This window comes from Erinaceus europaeus, chromosome 11 (genome assembly GCF_950295315.1).
Source record: "Erinaceus europaeus chromosome 11, mEriEur2.1, whole genome shotgun sequence".
Classification (NCBI taxonomy): Eukaryota; Metazoa; Chordata; class Mammalia; order Eulipotyphla; family Erinaceidae; genus Erinaceus; species Erinaceus europaeus.
This window is the reverse complement of record NC_080172.1, coordinates 73,564,804-73,586,973: the sequence shown is the minus strand read 5'-3', so window position 1 is coordinate 73,586,973 and position 22,170 is coordinate 73,564,804. Positions and strand designations below refer to the sequence as shown.

The window sequence follows — 22,170 nt, the reverse complement described above, 5'->3', positions numbered from 1 at the left end:
TACATAGAACTTTTCTGTCATTTTTTAAAATTTAAATTCATTAATGAAGGTCTGGCTGGACTTGTGGCTCTGCCTGTGGACTCAGAGACAGACAGACAGACAAAGATTTCAGGTTCAAGTCCTGGACTTCCCAGAAGTTTGTGATTCACTTGGGGAAAAAAATTAATTAATGTATTTATTTTTATTGGAGGATTGTTTATAATAGATACAGTTGTTGGTACATGTATAAAAATTCTTTTTTCTGAAAAACACTCTCATCTCCAGCCTAGGTCCTTCTCCACCATTTACACAAGGACCTGAAAACAACCCCTTGCACCCACCACTGAGTCCTTTACTTTGGTAATACACCCCGTACCCAGTCCACGTTCTGCTTTGTGTGACCCCTTTCTATTTGTATTTCTCAACTTCTGTCTATGAATGATATCATCCCATATTCATCCCACTCTTTTTGGCTTATCTCACTTAACTTGATTTTTTTTTATTTAAGAAAGGATTAATTAACAAAACCATAGGGTAGGAGGGGTACAATTCCACACAATTCCCACCACCCAATCTCCATTTCCCACCCCTGCCCCTGATAGCTTTCCCATTCTCTGGGAGCATGGACCCAGGGTCATTGTGGGTTGCAGAAGGTAGAAGGTCTGGCTTCTGTAATTGCTTCCCCGCTGAACATGGGCGTTGACTGGTTGGTCCATACTCCCAGTCTGCCTCTCTCTTTCCCTAGTAGGGTGGGTCTCTGGGGAAGTGGAGCTCCAGGACACCTTGGTGGGGTATTCAGTCTAGGGAAGCCTGGCCAGCATCCTGGTGGCATCTGGAACCTGGTGATTGAAAAGAGAGTTAACATACGAAGCCAAACAAATTGTTGAGCAATCATGGACCCAAAGCTTGGAATAGTGGAGAGGAAGTGTTAGGGGGGTACTCACTGCAAAATCTAGTGTACTTCTGCTTTCAGGTATATATTTTGCAGTAGTTTACGAATACGTGTGAACGTATGCTCTCTCTCACAGAAACTGGTGTATATCTAGGTTTTGGGACTTTGTTAGAAAGTGAACCACCTGAGATGGAATTAGAGTATACTATGAAAGGAAAGGTCTCACCCGAGTAATGAAGCTGAAGGGTTGTCATTCCACACGTGAAGTCTCTGGACACAGTCTGAAGTGAAGCATGTTGAGGTGGCAATCGTTGTGTTGGTTAGGTTGTGATCGGCAGATGCAATATTATTTGATATGGATTGGGAGAGGCATACAGGAAAGTGGGCCCTATCCAATGGTTCCAGGACTGGGGGAAGTAGAGGCTCTATAGTGGAGATGTGAGGTTCCTGTTGTCTTAGGGTTCAGAAAGACAGTCGATAGTTAATGTTATCATCACATTATTTGGTAATTGGGTTAACTTTGAAAAGTCCTTTTGTTAGGGTTTGCTGTACAGTACCCAGTATCTTGTATATAGCTGTGCCATTGGTTGCTTCTGATCTACTTGGTCTAGGCTTTTGAGTCTGCATATCAATTACACAGCCTATATATTGAAAAGATTCAGTTTGTGTTTTGAAAAACTTCGAGACATACAATTAATTTTCCCCCCTCATATTAATTAACTAGTGTTTTATATGACTACATTTTACTAGGAGTGTACATAAACACCATTCCCACCACCAAAAGACTGTGACCCATCCCTCCCACCCACTCCCACCCCCCACTGGCCCAGGAAGCTGCATGTCTACCCCTCACCACAGGGTTTTTACTTTGGTGCCCTACTTAAAATTTGGTCAGGTCCTGCTTTTAGTTTCCTTTTCAGATCTTCTTACTCAACTTCTGTTGATGAGTGGGATCATCCCATACTCAGCTTTATCTTTCTGACTTAGCTCACTTAACATAATTCCTTCTGGCTCTGTCCAAGATGGGTCAGAGAAGGTGGGTTCATTGTTCTTGATAGCTACATAGTATTCCATTGTGTATATATACCACAGCTTTCTCAGCCACTCATCTGTTGTTGGGCACCTGGGTTGCTTCCAGTTTTTAGCTATTATGAATTGTGCTGCTATGAACATAGGAGTACACACCTCTTTTTGGTTGGGTGTTATGGAGTCCTTGGGGTATAACCCCAGGAGAGGAATTACTGGATCATATGGAAGGTCCATGTCTAGCCTTGTGAAAGTTTTCCAGACTGCTCTCCACAGAGGCTATACCAATTTACATTCCCACTAGCAATGTAAAAGGGTTCCTCTGTCCCCACAACCTCTCTAGCATTTAACTTGATTTCTTTAAGCTCCATCCAAGATGAGGTGAAGAAGATGAATTCATCATTTTTGATAGTTGTGTAGTATTCCCATATAAATATTTTTTTTCTTTCTATTTTGCCCACTGCTTATCCCTTGTGACCTCTCTCCTGCTGTTTCTATGATTTTGACTTTTTTAGATTCCATATTATAAGAGAGATACCATATAGCAACCAATTTAACTTCATTTAGCATGTTGTTGCAGTAATAAGATTTCCTTTTTTTTAAGGTTTAATAATGTTGAATTATGTGTCTATGTGTAACATTTAAAAAAATCTTTTCACATGTCAACAGACACTTCCCCCCTTTACATTGATTGTTGTGAATAATGGTGCAATGAATGCTGGAATACAGAATCTATTCAAAATAATTTTTAAGGATGTAATCTAGGAGGGGGACTGCTGACCTATATGGTAGTCCTGTTTTTAATATCTTGATGCATCTCTGTATGCTTTCCATAACAGCTGTATTCATTTTTATTTCCATCGCCAATGTACAAGGATCTCTTCACAGCTTTATCAGCATTTGTTATTGTTTGTCTTTCAATAACAGTCCATTTGTTAGTGTGAGGTTCTATCCCATTATGATTTTGACTTGTATTTTCATGATAACTAGTGGTGTATTTTCATGTATTGCTGGCCATTTGTATGCCTTCTTTGGAAAAATATCTATTCAGGTCTTTGATTGTTTTTAAACTGGGTTATTTGGAATTTTTTTCATTACTATTGAGTTGTAATAATACAGGCTTCTGTGTATGATAACTAGGAGTCCTCTGTGTATTAAGAGTGATTTTCAAATAGTGCTATCATGAAAATATTTTGATTATGTAAGCTTCAAAATAGTAAACTAAGAATTTTGTCTATGGTAATAGGAGAAACTTAGTAACTTTGTGGTATTTTTAAATAGGTTACAGAAGTGTGCAAACTCCATAAGAGATTCAAAACTGAGAGGTAGGTTTAGTGATAATTTTTAATAGCATTTACAGCTTCAATAGAAATCAATTATTAATTACATATTAACAGCTCATAACAGGATGCATTTCTGTTATAGATATTTTTATATATGGTGTTGCTTATCATCATGCTGGTATGGAACTGTCAGATAGAAAAGTAGTGGAAGGAGCTTTTACTGCTGGAGATCTACCAGTTCTTTGTAAGTAAAATATATTCTTGAGGATATAAGAAATTTCAGAAAGCAATATTTGAGGGGGAAAAGAGCATTCAAGTTTTCTGACTTATTTCTGCTTTTCTTCCAAAAATATAAAATTTTCCCATTTTTAATTTGTGATTAATAGTGGGCTACAAGATTCAAAGATTACAGAGTATAGTTCCATACTGCACTTACCACCAAAGGTCTGTGTTCCCTTTTCTACCTCCCAAAGATAACCACAAAGTCTTAGAAGCTGTTTGTGTGCTGCTGCTTCTTTTTTTCTTTATTTCGTTGCAAGTTCGTGCCTATCAGTTTTCTAGATTCCACATATGAGTGAAACCTTCTGGTAGTTGTCTTTCATCTCTACTTATTTTCCTAAGCATAATCACTTCCGTTATCCTCCATTATGTCCCAAAGGACACTATATTGTCCTTTTTGATTGCGGAGTAGCATTCCATGGAGTATATAATAATCTAAAATTATGTAGCTATCTATGCATATACATGCTACAGTAATTCTTTGACATGTTTAATTTTTTATCATATTTCTGAATATAGTAGAGTTTGAAAAGTTTTATGATTTTAACATATTTTATATTATTATATTCTTCCTTTATTAAAGTTTCCTATATATGAGATATGACATTTATAAAATATATCTTTTTGTCAGAATATTGACCTGAAACAATACATTTATATGACTTGAAAATAATTTTGCTTAATTTGATGCAGTTACTACTAGTACTTTAGCAATGGGAGTAAATTTGCCTGCTCATCTAGTAATTATAAAATCCACAATGCATTATGCTGGAGGCATGTTTGAAGAATACAGTGAAACAGATGTTCTACAGATGATTGGTAGAGCTGGTCGACCTCAAGTAAGTGACAGCATTTTATTTTTTGTAACTTATTTTAAAGTCTTGATAAAAAATCCTGTTGTGTATTTTGGTAAACACAATATTAATATTTCATATTTAGATTAAGTTTAAAAATAAATGTAGCTTGAAATTTTATTTAAGTGTGGAAGTACAAGTAAACAATATCTTTCCAAAGGAAAGATCCTCTTCACACTGCCTTTAACCTTTCATTAGTTGATAAATGAGGGAGTTAAGGAATACATATGCTATTAATGATTTTTTCTGGTTTATATTTATTTTGGTTTATCTGGATGGGGATGCTGTTGTCATTTTGCGTGGGGTGACTTTTAATTGTGAATAATTATGTGTTGCAGAACAGGTTGTATTTCTGGATCCTAGCACAAAATGCCAATTGTAGTTCCCAGGTATTGTGACAATTAAAAATAAGCTAATACATGTAGCAGAACAGGCTGTACTGGGATAAATATTTGAAAAAAACATATAGATACTGAAGTTAAGTAATAACAGTCAAGAAGAAAATCTTTTCTAAGAATGTCAAAATATTATTTTGCAAGTCTATAATTTTATAGAGTAAATTAGATTATTTATAACTGTAACAATCTTACTGTTATCCAGTTATCTGGGTTTGTTTTGATTTTACCACTACCAAAAATTTGTTACATAGAAATCAAATATTTACATTTATAAATTTACCCTTGGTAAATTTGAATTTTTTAAAGATTTTGGTTAGCATTTAACTTCAGAAGCATTCAGATGTCCAGTGAACCTGTTTTGAAGACAATACACTTAACTCTTATTATTAAATGTAATTATCGACATATATGTGAGATGCTAGATTTGATCTCCACCCCCACACAAGTAAGTTTTGAGTTATCGAAGAAAAAATGGTATCAATGAGTATTCTTTATTAAGTTTCTATGTGCGTATTTTTTTTCTCCCAGTTTGACACTACAGCTACTGCAGTTATTATGACTCGGTTAAGTACAAGAGAGAAGTACATTCAGATGTTAGCTTGCAATGACACTGTAGAAAGCAGGTAATGAAATATATTGAAAATATACTATCAGTGTAGTCTTTGTTTCCCTTTTAATATCTTAAAAAGGAATTGGGTTAGGGAATTTCCTAAGGAGGCTATTTTCTTGAAATCTTGAAATACATATACATATATATATATGTATGTATATATACACATATATGTGTGTGTATATATATATATAGAAAAAATTTATCATTTTAAGAATTTTAGTAGATTTTTTTTTTATTTATAAAAAGGAAACACTGACAAAACCATAGGATAAGAGGAGTACAACTCCACCCAATTCCCACCACCAAAACTCTGTATCCTATCCTCTTCCCTGATAGCTTTCCTATTCTTTATCCCTCTGGGAGTATGGACACAGGGTCACCATGGGGTGCTGAAGGTGGAAGGTTTGGCTTCTCTAATTGCTTCCCTGCTGAACATGGGCATTGACAGATCGATCCATACTCCCAGCCTGCCTGTCTCTTTCCCTAGTGAGGCAGGGTTCTGGGGAATTGGTGGACACATAGGTGGGATTGTCTGTCCAGGGATGTCTGGTCAGCATCATGCTAGCATCTGGAACCTGGTGGCTGAAAAGAGAGTTAACATATAAAGCCAAACAAACTGTTGACTAATCATGAACCTAAAGTTTTTCTTTTAAGGCAGCATAATCATCTTCTTAATTTTTCAAGCATGCCATAAAAGGTGTCCTTGTCATTAAAGGCCAAATTAGAGGGCCTGTTATGTGTGGTCACCTGCTAGAGTGTACAAAGACATAGGTTCAAGCCCCTAGTCACACCTACATAGGGGAAGCTGCACAAACGGTGTTTCCAGTGTTTTTCTCTCCCTCCTCCATTTCAATTTCTCTATCTCTATCCAAAATAATTTTAAAATTGTTAATATGGAGAGGAATATAATTTTCAAATCTCTTTATATCTTTAAATTTTACTTAGTAAAGAGAGGCAGTCTGGGGCATGTAGTAAAGTATTTGGTTATGAAACTATTGGGTAAAATAAGATGTAATTCACTTCTTTTTAAAGCAGTAATCTGTCTTCTAGAGATTGGAGTACAGAGAATTCTATGCCTTTAAAAATTAATTTACTTTTTAAAGGTTCTGTAATATATTTTTGAAAATTATATTTCATGGATTATTAAAGTGGTGAGTATGCTATTTGGCTTATTATTAAGTATATTATTGACTTTTAAAAGAGTATAGTTATGGTATTGAAAATATGTATAACTAACACAAATTTTTACCCATTAGTTTGCACAGGCATCTTATTGAACATTTAAATGCAGAGATAGTATTACACACCATCACAGATGTGAACATTGCTTTGGAGTGGATACGATCAACCTTACTTTATATAAGAGCCTTGAAAAATCCATCTCATTATGGTTCGTTAACTTAATGTTTTCAAACTAGTTTGGCCTATATTTATATTAATGTGGCACAGAGTAGATTACAGAAATTAGCATGTAACAAAGAAAAAGCAACAATAGTCACAAATACATTTTAAAATTTTATTAGTGATTTAATAATGATCAACAAGGTTGTGGGATAAGAGAGGTGCAATTCCATATAATTCCCACCACCAGAGTACCATATCTTATCCCCTCCATTGGAAGGTTCCCTATTCCATAATCCCTCTGGGAGTATGGACCAAAGATCTTTATGAGGTGCAGAAGGTGAAAGGTCTGGCTTCTGTAATTACTTCTCTACTGTACATGGGCATTGCCAGGTCAATCCATACCCCCCGCCTTTCCTATTGTTCCCTAGTAGGGTAGGACTCTAGGGAAGTGGGGTTCCAGGACACATTCATTGGTGAGGTCATCTGCTCAGGGAAGTAAGGTTACAAATGTATTGAGAAGAGTAGACAGAATGTTTTATCTGTTTCACTAGTAAGTCTTTCAATAAGCTTTAACGTTAGCACCTTAGAAATTGATCTTTAAAACAGAAATCAGCTCAAATAAAAATAAAAAACAAGCCTAGAATTACTTTAAATAAGTTAAAGTATTAAAAATTTTGAATTTTGTCTGAACTCATGTTGAAATTAAAGTGTGTTATACTACTATTACCAGTGTAATTTTTACCCTACTTTTAAGCTAATACATATCTAGTCATATTGTTTCCAGACAGTTTTTTCATGTGGTAAAGATTATAACTAGAAATACTTGAAATTGCTGAATGTTAAATTTAAACCTGATATAGATTTAAAATGTTCATGTTTCTAAGGGGGAATAAAATACTCCGTTCCATAAAATTGCAAAAGTAAAAGTAGTCAACTGAAATATAAGCATGACATAACAGTGACTATTTTCTAGAGAACTATAGGGCTGTTTCAACTCAGGAAGCTATTTTTTCCCATTTAGGTTTTTAATTAGACTATTCTTATCTTATTAAGTTGGATATAAACTTAGACATAAATGAATTAAATCTCATTTTTTAAATAATTTTTATAACTTACATAGGTTTTGCATCTGGATTGAGCAAAGATGGAATTGAAGCAAAATTACAAGGTCAGATTTATTTCCTTCTAAAAAGTGAATTCTCTATTAATGAAAAAATAGGTTGTGAAATACGATTACTCTTTTGTCAATTATTATTTTAAAGTGGTCTCGTTTGCAGAAAAATAAAAGTATTTCTCATAAGTAAATAAAATAACTCATGTACTTTTTTTTCTAATGAATCTATTCTGTCAGAATATCTTGCTCTGTATAATGTATTATTTTGGGTTTTTTGTCTTATTGCTAAAATGACACTGGTATTTGAAATAGAGATATATAGGTTAAAATCTTTCTTTTCTAGTTTAACTGAAGATTTTAAGTCTTGCTTGATTGTGAGTTTCTTAGTCAATGCTAATGATATATCCCTGTACATCTCAGATTTTTCAATTAAAAAATTTTCATTTATTTTCTTTAAAAATATTAAGGGGCCAGGCAGTGGTCCACCTGGTTGAGTACACATTTTACAATGTGCAAGGAAACGGGTTCAAGTCCCCAGTCCTACCTGCAGGGGGAAAGCTTTATGAGAAGTGAAGCAGCGCTGCAGGTGTCTCTTTTTCTGTTTCCCGTTTCCCTCTCGATTTCTGGTTGTTTCTGTACAATCAATCAATAAATATTTTTTTAAAAGCTTCTTAAAAAGTGTTAAAAAATTGCAACTGGGAGGTAGCTTAATGATAACATTGAACATCAGAGAAATTTCATGCACTAAACCCCAGGATCAGTTCCTAGCCGGTGTGTAGGGGCACTTTGGTTCTGTCATTCTTATCTCTAGTTTTCATTCTCATTAAATAAATAAATCCTTAGAAATATTAAAATATTTTTTAAGTATTTGGCTGGATTAAAAATGCTACCTCTTTGTTGAGATTCTCTCCCAGCAAAGGAAGAAACTATAACCTTTAATTTGTATGAAATAATTTTTGAGCATTTCCACAACCTCCAAATAACACATCATAAAAAACCAATTAGGAGCATTACCTCCAGATATCAAGGGAAGCCTACTATAGTAGTTGTATTACCTTCTACTTTATGAAAGTTTTGTGATGGGGTTTTAACAGTAAATTTTTCTATCATGGTAATCAAACATACACATAATTTCTCAGCCACAAAATATTATATATCTTACTGTATTATTATGATAGTGTAATGATTCATCTTTTGTTAAATTAACAGAATCACAGTTTAATTTACCTTAAGTCTTACAGAATACCAGTGTTTTGCCTATAAAGAAAAAACAAATTTATTATGTATTACAATATATAAAATTATATTTATATGCTCATCATTTTCCAGTAGCTCCCCCTTTACTCTTAAAATGAAATGCAGACTTTTTTTCTGTAGGATTACAGGGTATAATTCTATAACACACTCACAACCAGAGCTCTGTGTTCCCACCCTTCTCCCAAAGATAACCACTTTGCAAGTCTAGAAATAGTTTGCTTTCTTCTGTTTTTTGTTTGTTTGTTTCTTCCAAGTTCATGAGTATCAGTTCTTTAGATTGCACAGATGAGTGAAACCATCTAGTAGTTGGCTTTCATCTTTTTACTTATTTCACAAGTATAATCACTTCAGTTCCATACATTTTGTCCCAAGGGACACAATACCATTTTTTCTTCTTTTATTTGTTTTTAATTTTATTAGTGGCTTAATATTGATTTACAAAATTATGAGATGGTAGGAATATAATTGAGGACTAGAGTTGAGTTCTGTGTCTATTGGAAACTGCAGAGTTTTCCCAAGGTCACAGATATGGGTTGACTATTATTTCTATAACTCTCTATCTATATTTATACATATTTGCCCATTTTTCTCTTATATTCCTGCTTTCTCTTTTCTGAGTCATACCTATACTTTAATTACTACTTCTGAGAGTACTTCCATTTTTTTCTCTTCTCTGTCTGGGCCCTGATGAAATTGGAGTTCATAGCCTTCTGGTCATCTTCTAAATTCCTCACCCTCTGGGAATATGTACCAAAATTCTTTATAGGGTGCAGAAGGCAGGAGGTCTGGCTTCTGCAGTTGATTCTTCACTGGATATGGATGTCCTCAGCCTGTTTCTTTGTTTCCCTGGTGGGGCAGGGCTTTGGAGAGGTTAGGTTTCTAGACACATTGGTGAGGTCAACTGCCCAGGGAGATTGGGATGGAATCATAGAAGAATTTGCAACATGGTGGCTGAAAGGTGGTAAGATAAAAAGTTGGACAGATGATTAATATACAGGATCCAAAAGGCAGGAATAGAGTAGAGAGAGTAGGGATAATAGGTGGGGAAGTAGCTAGGAAGTCTATTTTAAGTCTGTTCCGAAGGGCAGAATGACTGTGATCATTTTTGCCAGATCTTGATAACTAGCCTGCAAGTGGAGTAAAAATCTTGTCTGGAAAGATGGCATCAGAGTTGAGATTAGGACTAGAAAGCTGGATAAGGGCAGAGAGTAGCTCCCAAACTTGGAAGAAAATATGTAAGTACAATTAACTGTTTACCCCCATCAGTCTGACCCAGGGTCCACATATATTCATATTTAGCACAGGAGCCTATATAATCTCCAAGTTCCTGTCAGTCTGTGTCCTCAGTTTATGGTCACAGCTGGGAACATTCTAGGCTGCACTCATTTCAGGAACAGTTTTCCTGAAGTGGCAGAGTGGGATGGCCCAAACCTCCCTTTGGAGAGTAGGGCAGTCCTTGCCATTATTAGTTCATAGTGAGAGTAGTCTTCATGAAGTCTACAAGAGGGCTTATGATGACATTCCTGATGGATGTGACCAGTGATGATGGAGAAGGGGATCAATAGGCCCATTCACTCTATGGGGGAGTCCAAGGATTACCTGACTAGAGCTGCAGATTATGGGGTGGCCTAAAACCAAAAAGGCCGTCATCAAAGTGTGCCAGTCTTTTCCCTTATGCAGTTTTTGTAGTCTTTACTCTATCTGATGAGGCTAGACTTAAAGTGATTGAGGGAAGTGAAGTAGGGGGTAGGAGAGGAGAGTGTCTAGACCTAAGTAGTAAATATCTGCTTGGATACTTTATGGTGTCTTCTTTAGGTCTTTCTCCTTGCTTCCTGAATTTATTGAGTCTGAGTCTACTCACAGCAGACTGTTGAGCACTTTTTACTTTGGAGTATATATATTTCCTCTAATGTATGGATACATGTACACATATACCCTGTCCCTTAGGTCCTGGTCTATGTCTAGAGTCTGTAACTTTGTTAGGAAATGTGCCATTTGAAATGGAACTAGGTAGTCCCATGTGTTAGGAAAAGTCTCACCAGATTATTGGAGTCGGAGGGTTGACATCTCAGGCTTGGCATCTTTGGATAGAGTCCAAAATGAAACATGGCATGGTAGCACAAGTTGCATTGATTTGAAGTCAGTAGAGGCAGTACTACAGGGTAGGGGATTAAGAGGAGAAGCATGAAGAAATACAAGCAAAGCCCCAGAGGTTCCAGGACTGGGAAAAAGACAAATTTTAAAGAGAAAGAGGAAGGTTCCTTGCTGTCTTAGAGCTTAAGAAGACCATAGATAATTATTATAACCAGGCTATTTAGAGACTTGGTTTGAAAATCTTTGGTTGGGATTACTGTACCATACTTGCCCTCACCATGATTTATGTCATTTAATGGTATTTATAAATAACTATTATCTCAGATACTGATAGGGCCAGTTACTTCTGATCTACCTGGTCTAAGATTATAGGTAATTTAGTATTAAAAAAAAAGTTACTAGAAATACTCTAATAATTTAAGCCCAGTGTTCAAATTCAATCAGTTTATAAATTGGAAACATTAAGTGCTTAGATTAAAGACATATATACTCAATCTATTTTCCCCTGACATATTTAATTAATAATGATTTATAAAATTATAAGTTAATAGGAGTATAGATTAACACTATTCCCACCACCAAAGATGTGTCCCGACCCCCACCCCCTACAGTTGAGCTGAAAATCTACCTTTCCCCCAAGAGTCTTTTACTTTGGTGTAGTATTCTGACCTTGTAGTTGTTAAGCAATGTATTCCTCTTTCATGACCAAAACAGTACAAAAAATAGGAATAAGTGAAAAAAATTCTAAATCTAGTTGAATACAGCAGACCTACAGGCAGTATCATACTCAATGATGAGAAACTAAAAGCATTTCTACTTATATCAGGTACTAGATAGGTCTGCCCACTATAGCCATTACTGTTCAACATAGTGTTGGGGGATGGGCAGGCAGTGGCAGATGGCAGGTGGTAGCATACCTGGTTAAGAACACATATCACCATGAGCAAGGACCCGGGTTTTAGCCCCTGCTTCACACCTACAGGTAGTCCACTTTAGGAGTGGTGAAGCTGGTGTGCAGGTGCCTGCCTGTCTTTCTTTCTTTCTTTCTTTCTTTCTTTCTTTCTTTCTTTCTTTCTTTCTTTCTTCCTATCTCCTCATCCTCTCTCAATTCTCTCTGTCCTAATAAAAAAGTTAGAAGGAAAAAGTGGCTTCCAGGAGTGGTGGACTCGTAGTGCCAACACTGAGCTCTTGTAGCAATAAAATAAGTAAATAAATACTTTAAAAATCATCAACACAGTGTTGGAAGTTTTAGACATAACAATAAGAGAAAGGAATTAAGGGGACACAGGTTGGAAGAGAAGAAGTCAGACTGTCATTATGTGCAGACAATATGGAAGTATACATAGAAAATCCTAAAGAATCCAGTAGGAAGCTCCTGAAAATTATTAAACAGTATAGTAAGGTGGCAGGAATAAACCTAACAAAAGAAGTGAAAGACTTGTATACTAATAACTTTAGTAATGATGTAAGGAAATAGAAAAAGATACAAAGAAATAAAAAGATATCCCATGTTTATGGATAGGAAGAATTGACATTAGAAAAAAAATAATGAAGCAAGCAAATAAACTGTACCAAATACTTTGTGAAAACTATGGAAGTTATCATTGAGGGGGACAGTGTTTGCAAAATTTTGCTGGTGGGTGCAGTGTGGAACTATACCCTGTAATCTTACAATCTTGTAATCCACTATTAATCCCTAAAAAAAATAAAACAAAATTTTAAATGACCCCATTATCCTTTAGGTACTTTCTCAAGTTATTTTTCTTCATGGTACCTTTTATAGTGTCAGTGTTATCTACTACTTGTTGATATATTGTTTTCTTCAATAAAATGAACATCATGTAGAGGAGAAACCATATCTTGATTACTACTGTAAATCTGACTACTACATGTAAATCATTTTAAAAGCTTCAAGTTGTTGATGTTATTTTATGACCTGTTGGATGGTAATTATCTTATTAATTCAGTAATACTTTATGATGCTAGTTGGTTCTTTTACTTAAGTTTTTCTTACCACTTATGTAGAGACTGTAGTTCTTTCCAGAACAATAACACAAAAATACAACTTCAGTATATTTTGTAATATATTCCAGTTGGTATTGCTTCCTCATTTTACTAAATAATTTTTTTATAAAATTGAACAGAATTATGTTTGAAGAATCTGAATGATTTATCATCTCTCGATTTGATAAAGATGGATGAAGATGTTAATTTCAAACCAACTGGTAATCTTTCTATCATTTAGTAATTATTTGCCTAAGACTAAATGAAAAGTTTGTTCTACTAAAACTTAGAGGGTTAAAAATTAAATTGCAGTCTCAGTTGATAATCCTTAGCATGATTTAAAAAAATGTCATTATCTATACATTGTAGTGCTTCTTTTTTATAGGCTGAGAATTTGCCTTAAGTAATTCTAATGACTTAGCAGGCAGTTGAAATTCTCATATTTTCAGTGTTACTTCAAATGTGTTGTAGCTCTTGTAGGTATCCTTTTGCCAGTTTTTCATCCTTACTTATCTGAATGGTTTCTTAAGCTTCTCCTGTCTCCATCTTTCTTCTGTATAGAGTATAGAAAAAATGTAAAAAAAAAAAAAAAAAAAAAAACACTGCTCATATCTGGTTTGAACCAGAGGTCTGGGAGCCTCAAACAGGAAAATCTTTTTGCATAACTCATAGTATTTACCAGTTATTCCATTTTAATGCATTATTTATATATTTACCTTGGTACTGCAGAAATGATTTTGTATCATGTTTTATCTATATTTAGTTTAAACTTTTTTTGTTTTTACAAAGACATTTCATGAAAGAAGCCAGAGCATTGCTTCAACATATATTAGATGGGTACTTAACTCTTAATTTTCTGCTTCTCATCACTTCTAATACAATTTATTCTATTGCAACATATAAATTAATAATACAAATTGGCTGATATCAAAAAAGAGTGAGACTCATATCTACTCAATGAAACATTTTCACTTACTTTGCTTTTAAAACCTCATGTAATAAAAGTTGTTTCCCAGGGAAATAAAACCAACAGGGTGTGTGTGTGTGTGTGTGTGTGTGTGTGTGTGTGTATGTATTATATAATTATATATTTGCACATATAGAGAGAAAACAGATAAGAACATTATTTTCTTCTTTTTTTAGTTATTTACAAAATTATAAAATAACAAGGCTACAGTTCCATATTGTTCCTATCACCAGTGTGTTCTGTGTCCTCATTCCCTCCACTGGAAACTGCAGTGGTTCTCCCAAGGTCACAGATATGGCTTGACTATTGTTTCTATAACTGTCTATCTGTATATATTTTCCCACTTCTTCTATGGTCCTGCCTTGTCTTCCTTTTTAAGTCACATCTACATCTATTACTATTTCTTAAATGTCTTAACTTTTTTTCGTCTGGGTCCTGGTGAAATTGGGTTTCAGAGCCCTCTTCCCCTAATGTTTCTTTCACTCTCTGGGAGTATGGACCAAAAAATTTTTGAGGGGTACAGAAGGTAAGAGTTCTAGCTTCTCTGATGGACATGGATGTTGGCAGGCTGATCCATACCTCCATCCTATTTCTGTTTTTCCCTAGTGGGGTAGGGCTCTGGAGAAGTGAGCTTCTAGGACACACTGATAAGGTCTGTCAGCTATGAAGTTCAGGATGGAATCATAGTATCATCTGCAACTTGGTGTCTGAAAGGCAGTAAGTTATGAGGCTGGACAAAATGTTTAATAAATAGGAACCAAAAAGTAGGAATAGAGCAGGTGAGAATAGGGATTGCAGGATGATAAGAAGTTGGGAAGCTAGGGCAGGGGTAGATAGCATAGTGGTAATGCAAAAGAGACTCTTGTGCCTGAGTATCCAAAGTCCCAGGTTCAATCCCCACTCCACCATGTGCCACAACTGAGCAGTGCTGTGGTGTAAAAAAAAAAATTCATGAAGACACTTTAGGGACCCGGCAGTGGCACACCTGGTTAAGCATACGTACTGCAGTGTGCAAGGACCCATGTTTAAGCCCTTGATCCCCATGTGGGCTACAGGAGGAAATCTTCATGAGTGGTGAAGTAGAGCTGTGGGTGTCTCTCTGTCTTTCTCCCTCTCTATTTCACCCACCCCTCTCAATTTCTCTCTGTCTCTACCCAATAGTAAAGTAATAAATTTTTTAAAATAAATAAATCCTTTTTTTCAGCAAAATAGTTTATTTCTTCCTCTCACCCTCCACACCACTTCCAATGGAATTTCTATTTAGTGAAGTAGATTCTTCAAACATTTCAGGGTTGAAAAAAAAGTTAGGAAGCCTATTTTAGATATTTTACAAGGGGCCCTTGACTTTAGTTATTTTTGCCTGAGCTTGGTAGTTAACATGGAGGTGGGCTAAAATATTGTCTGAGAAGATGATGTCAGATTGATAATATAACCTGAAAGCTGGATTAGGGCAGAGAGTAGCTCCCAAGCTTGAAGAAAATATGTAAATACAGTTAACTGTTTGCCACATCAATTTGACCCGTGGCCCATGTATATTCATATTTAGCACAGCAGCCTGTATAATCCCCAAGTCACTGTCAGTCTGTGTTTGCAGTCATAGTCGCAGCTGGAAACATTCATTTCAGTACCAGTCTTCTTCAGGTAGGCTGACCCAGCCTCTCTGGAAACTGGGGCAGTCCCTACCACTGCTATTTTATAGTGAGGGCAAGATACTGGAATAAAGACATCTTTGTTAAACTGATGAGAAACAGGTTCTTTCAGTTAATGCGTGAATGTTAATTTTTTCTTCTTTTCCCATAGAGGCAGGAAGATTGATGGCTTGGTATTATATCACATTTGAAACAGTGAAGAAATTTTGTGCAATAAGTGGAAAGGAAACTTTATCAGATCTGGTATATTAATTTTCACTAGAAAATAAATACAGTATTTCTGTAGTTCAAAATAGAATTGAAGAAATAAATAATTTGTATACTGCATGTAATTTAAGAATGAATGCATATAAAACAAAGTAATTTCTTATTGCTGGTATCTTCCCATTACTACCTTTGATCATAAAATATTAAATATTCCTCCTTAGAATATATCTTCAGTTGTATCTTTGTATTAGAGCTAAGAAAATTTATACCAAACTACCCATACTTTTAAACTTACATGATAATGACTACATTGGTGGTGAATATGAAGTGCAATATGTTCACAGTTCAAGACCAAGTGTCATGTATACTAGGAAAGCTGCTATGAGAAGGGAATATATATGCTTTGTACTTAGAATTTTTCTCGGGAGTCGGGCGGTAGCGCAGCGGGTTAAACACACATAGTGCCCTGCGCAAGGCTCCCCACCTGCAGGAGGGTTGCTTCGCAAGTGGTGAAGCAGGTCTGCAGGTGTCTATCTTTCTCTCCCCGTCTCTGTCTTCCCCTCCTCTCTCGATTTCTATCTGTCCCATCCAACAACAACGACATCAGTAACCAGTAATAATAACCACAACAACGATTTAAAAAACAAGGGCAACAAAAGGTAAGAAATAGCCTCCAGGAGCAATGGAATAGTGGCGCAGGCACCAAGCCCCAGAAATAACCCTGGAGGCAAAAAAAAAAAAACCTCTAATTTTTTTGCATGTTGATAGCAATAACAGTAGAAATAAAATAATATTAGTAATAGCCTAGAAAAAAAAAGAACTGGTTATAGAGAACATAGTGGGAAAACACAAAGTAGAACTTGGACTGGTTTGTTATATTGCACCAAAGCAAAAGACTCTGGAGAAAGAGTGCAGGGAGGGATGAGGGAAGAGAACCTTGGAGGTCCTGGTACATAATGATGGAAAAGGACCTAAGTTGAGGTGAGAGTATTTTACAGACACTTATCATGGAAATTTGAGAAATTTTACCATTGTGTCAACAATTGTACCATTAAAATGACAAAAATAAATAAGAAAAATATATAGAAGTAAAATTTAACTACTATACTAAATGTTAAAACTGAGTAAGTAGAAATAATATGAGAAGGAAGAATGAGCACAATTAAATTGATAAATGCTGAAATTTTATAGGTCACAATGATATCCAGCTGCAAGGAATTTTTAGATGTACAGTTAAGGATAAATGAAAAGAAAACACTGAATACTTTGAACAGAGATCCAAATCGAATTACTATCAGGTACAGAAATTAAAGATGTTTTTAATAATTTTTTAAAGTTTTTATTTAATCTAAACAATAATAAATTGTTCCCTTGTGTTTTTGTTTATAGATTTCCAATGGAAGGAAGAATTAAAACAAGAGAAATGAAAGTAAATTGGTAATTGTTAAATGTCTTCAGTTACTACCTGCTTGTCTTTCATATTTATGAAGTTTTTCTAGTCGTACACATTTTGTTTTATTTTAGTTTATTATTTTATTTAATTTATTATATATACATATATATATATATATATAGAGAGAGAGAGAGAGAGATGGGAAGGGTGATAGAGACAGGAATCCACAGCACTGATGCTTCCTTCAATGGGGTGGGGGCCAGGCTCAAACCTAGGTTATGCACATGGCAAATCACCACACTACCCAAGTGAGCTATTTTGCTGGCAATTTAATTTAATTTTGACCGAACACTGTTTAGCTCTGGTTTATAGAACTACAGGGGATTAAACATGAGACTTGGAAGCCTCAGGCATAAGTTTTGGTTTTTTTGTTTTTTTTTTTTTTGCCTAATCATATGTTATCTCCCCCATCCTAAATATTTAAAACTTATTTTCCTTACTACAGAGTAGTACATACTTACATAAAAACTTTAAAAATCTGTTAGAATGAAGATATGAAATTATTTTCCAGGAATTCTAGGTAAGATTGATTTGCAAAATTTTTCTCAACAAACACTTGTTGAGAATGTGTTCTTTTAAAGTAAGGTAAGTGATAAGAAGACATGCTTTTGATCATCAGGAGCTTTCAGGATAAGTTGAATAAAAGCCATGCATATGAATACTATGGACAATATGAAAGCATATCTAAGAAATGTCTTTTGAATGATAGTGAGAGACAGGTAGTTAACAGCAAAAAACATTAGTGAATGAATGCATATGATAGTAGGATGACTGTTCTGCCCTTTAAATTGTGTGTAAAGAAGTAATTGGAAGAGTAAATTATGATTACACTGCAACCTGTAGCAACTTCTACCCATTTGAAGTTCTTGTAACAATGTAATATGCAACAATATAATCTTTTCTGCTATGCCAGATGCTTGGTTTTCAGAGCACTTAAGATCCAGTGTCAGGGAGTTGGGCTGTAGTGCAGCGGGTTAAGCGCAGGTGGCGCAAAGCACAAGGACCGGCATAAGGATCCCGGTTCGAACCCCGGCTCCCCACCTGCAGGGGAGTCGCTTCACAGGTGGTGAAGCAGGTCTGCAGGTGTCTGCCTTTCTCTCCTCCTCTCTGTCTTCTCCTCCTCTCTCCATTTCTCTCTGTCCTATCCAACAACGACAACAACAATAATAACTACAACAATAAAACAACAAGGGAATAAATAAATAAAATAAATATTAAAAAAAAAAAAAAGAAATCTCAGCAAGTGTCAGAAGACCTGGACAGTGGAAGGAGATTTCTTTAAAAAAAAAAAAAAAAAAAAAAAGATCCAGTGTCAAACATTTTGATTTAGATGGTGTGCTTTTGAGGGAAAATAACTTTGGTCATAGATCAATAAAACTACTTAGTGAAAGAACTACTTTTTTCCTCATCTGGGCGGGGCAAGGGGTAGGGGACGGGATAGGGCAATTTTTTTCTTTGGGACTCCTCTTGACAGTTCATTGAATTTATCTCTAAAATTCCTGGAAACCAAAGAAACAATCTTATTGTTGTGAGGCCAGCGTGTGATAACCACTACACTACGGAAACCAGATAGGATTTTGTTATTGTTGTATGCAACTTATCAAGCATATTTATAGTTTGGTCAACGGAGGTTAGTGTTCTGTTCTGTAGCTGCATTTATTCAGAAATTTAAATGTGTATAGAACTCTTAGAGATCTCATAACGCAGTTCTATCATTTTACGAATGAAACAATACTCAGATAAATTGTAATTTGCCCAAGATTATATTGCTATAGTGAGATAGGAATCTGAACTAGAACCAAGACCTTTTTATTCTGCCAATGTAGAGCAAAACAGAAAAAGCAAAAAGTAAGTTAATTATTTTAAGTTATAGAAAAAAATTCTCATGTAAATCTTCATGTCAATTTGGAAATTATAATGAAACTCTTGACAAGTGAGGTTTTTTTTTTTTGGTTCGTTTTTTTTGAGAGAGAAACTTCAGTAGATTAAAATAAAAGAGCAGAAGGGCCAGGTGGTGGCACATGTTGAGTGCACATGTCACCATGTGAAAGACCTGGGTTCAGCCCCCTCCTGTTGGGAAGAAGTTTCATAAGAAGTAAAGTAGACCTGCAGGTATCTCTCTTTATCCTTACCTTTCTCTCTCCCATCTCAATTTCTCTTTGTTCTACCCAATAAAACAGAAAGGAAAGGAAAAAAGAAGGAAAGAAAAATTGGCCACCGGAACCAATAGATTCATAGTTTTGGCACTGAGCCCCAGCAATAACCTTGGTGGGGAAAAAAAATGTAGAGATACAACTGGACTTTGAGATGTTGGGAAGAAGAGATCAATAATGGGAAAAAGTGATAAAAATATAAAATCATAGTGTTGCATAAATCAAAGCTGAGAAGGATTTTAATATTTAAGTCAGAGATGTTAAATGCTGTGAGATAATAATATTTAAGGAAAATAAAGACGTTTATTTTCTCCTCAGTCTTATTCAGGCTCAATTAGGATGCATTCCTGTACAAGATTTTACACTGACACAAGATACCTCGAAAATTTTCAGAAGTGGCTCACGAATTACAAGATGTATGTGATAAAATTAGTGAATTTTCAGTGTTTTTTGAGTAAACTAGTGTACTACATTTAATATTGGAATTTTTTTTAGGGTTGTCAGATTTTGTGGCCGCCCAAGAAAAGGAGTTTTCTGTACTGTTGAACAGTTTGATTTTAGCTAAATGTTTCAGATCTAAACTTTGGGAAAACTCTCTACATGTTTCCAAACAGCTGGAAAAAATTGGTAAGTACTCAGTACAGGCAAACAGTTTGTCAAGGTCTGTGATTTATTTTGTATTTAAATGTTAGGAAGGAAAATCATTCTATTATGTTTTATAGTGCTTTAAGTTGAAACATATTTCTAGATATAAGTAAGTTATTATACTTCTCTTGAAAATCTGAATTTTGTTTGCCTCAGCTTAAAAGATTCCATTTGAAATCAATTGTGTAACTTAATAATGCTCTCTTTAAAATTTGTTCTCAAACTGAGAGTAAAATTTTATTTTAGTGATTAGATAACTATGTGATGCTCTTCCTTTTATTACTAATTTTTGTCTCAGTTATAAGGTACAGAACTAACAATTCTGGACCATTCCTGATAGATTACAATGAAGTGCTACCTACTTATTAATATCTTAACTTTTTCTCTTTTTCAATAACAGTAGGACATTAGTATTGATATTCATAGATATTCTGCAAATAATTATGCCTGATTATTTGCTATGTAAATGTCTTAATTATTTTTCTGTTATTTAATTGGGAGTTAATGGCTTACAGCACAGTTGATGACTTATTATTAATACCATTTATAGAGACTGAAATATGAGCATTCTAGAGGTTTCCAGTTCATTGCCTTTGGTTTCCAGTTCATTGCCTCTACTCTTTCTTTTCTATATTAGGTTTTATTTACAAAAAGAGAGAACCAGAGCATTTTTCTGGCAAACTCAAGGCTTCATGCTTGAAAGTTACATGCTCTATCCACTGAGATGCCACTTAGGCCACTTCAGACTGTTCTTTCTTAGATAGCTAGAATTTTTTAAAAAGACAATTGTTATTCTATGACATATATTCTCCTTATTTTTACAGTTTTGTCTGCATCTTGGAAATGTTAAAAACTACATAAGGTCATAAAGTATTGTCTCATTATACGTCTGAGGAAGTCCTACCTTTTTTCTTTCAAGTTTGAAATGGGAAAGCATCAGAAATTTTATGTAAAATAGTAAAATTATTTGACATAGGTGGAGACATAAAGAGATAACTCTTTCTAAAACAGAAATGCTCAGAAATCCTGACTTTCTGAAGTAGTAGAATTTTCATTCCTGATTTATGTTGCTTTTTTTTTTTTTAGATAGAGATGGGCAGAGAGGGCAAAAGAGAGTGAAAAAGGAAAAAGAGACCATAGCACTAAAGCTCCCTTAAAGCAATGGGGGCTGGCCTTAAACCTGATTTGTGCATATCACAAAGCTGCACACTGTGAGTGAGCCATTTTGCCTATCGAGCTATTGTTTTTCAGATATAATAATAGATAACTTCTTGCTGTGGATGACATATAGAAAAACCAAGGATTGAGTCAGCATGGGGGTCAAAGTTCTTCCTTTTGTAAGCAAATTGTATTTTATTCTGGGTTGAAAAAATATTGAACTATATCACAGTTCAAATAATTCTACTGAAACATATATGTGTATGTAATTTGCCTGGGTTTAATTTTTTATTAATGTAGTTATTAAATATTTACATACAAATTTAATTTTAGATGGATTATTTTAAAAACTGCTATTTGATTAATTTTCCACAGGTATAACATTATCAAATGCAATGGTTAATGCTGGTTTGACTTCTTTTAAAAAAATAGAAGAAACTGATGCAAGGGAACTTGAACTGGTATTTGATTTTCATTTATTACCAATTTTGCATGAGTTCCGCCTTAATTCTAAACCCTACTTTTTTATGTCTTGATCTCTGTTAAAAAGAACTTTCCGTTCGAGCTCCCGGCTCCCCACCTGCAGGGGAGTCGCTTCACAGGCGGTGAAGCAAGTCTGCAGGTGTCTATCTTTCTCTCCCCTTCTCTGTCTTCCCCTCCTCTCTCCATTTCTCTCTGTCCTATTCAACAACGAATTGCATCAACAAGGGCAATAGTAATAACCACAACGAAGCTACAACAAGGGCAACAAAAGGGAGAAAAAAAAAATGGCCTCCAGGAGCGGTGGATTCATGGTGCAGG

The 22,170-nt window shown here is 35.0% G+C and overlaps 1 protein-coding gene across 2 annotated transcripts in view; it reads left to right on the top strand.

Annotated features, from left to right (window-relative positions):
* The window catches only part of HFM1 (helicase for meiosis 1), a 102,103-nt gene that overhangs the window by 28,525 nt on the left and 51,408 nt on the right, over positions 1-22,170 (top strand). For both annotated transcript variants that reach the window (XM_060202058.1, XM_060202059.1), the window contains exons 14-26: positions 3,179-3,222; positions 3,323-3,424; positions 4,153-4,298; positions 5,240-5,334; positions 6,581-6,714; positions 7,789-7,836; positions 13,278-13,358; positions 15,905-15,996; positions 17,152-17,258; positions 17,350-17,397; positions 19,885-19,982; positions 20,062-20,193; positions 21,745-21,830. In XM_060202058.1, coding sequence (XP_060058041.1) covers positions 3,179-3,222; positions 3,323-3,424; positions 4,153-4,298; positions 5,240-5,334; positions 6,581-6,714; positions 7,789-7,836; positions 13,278-13,358; positions 15,905-15,996; positions 17,152-17,258; positions 17,350-17,397; positions 19,885-19,982; positions 20,062-20,193; positions 21,745-21,830 — 1,213 coding nt within the window. The remainder of the gene's footprint in view (positions 1-3,178; positions 3,223-3,322; positions 3,425-4,152; positions 4,299-5,239; positions 5,335-6,580; positions 6,715-7,788; positions 7,837-13,277; positions 13,359-15,904; positions 15,997-17,151; positions 17,259-17,349; positions 17,398-19,884; positions 19,983-20,061; positions 20,194-21,744; positions 21,831-22,170) is intronic.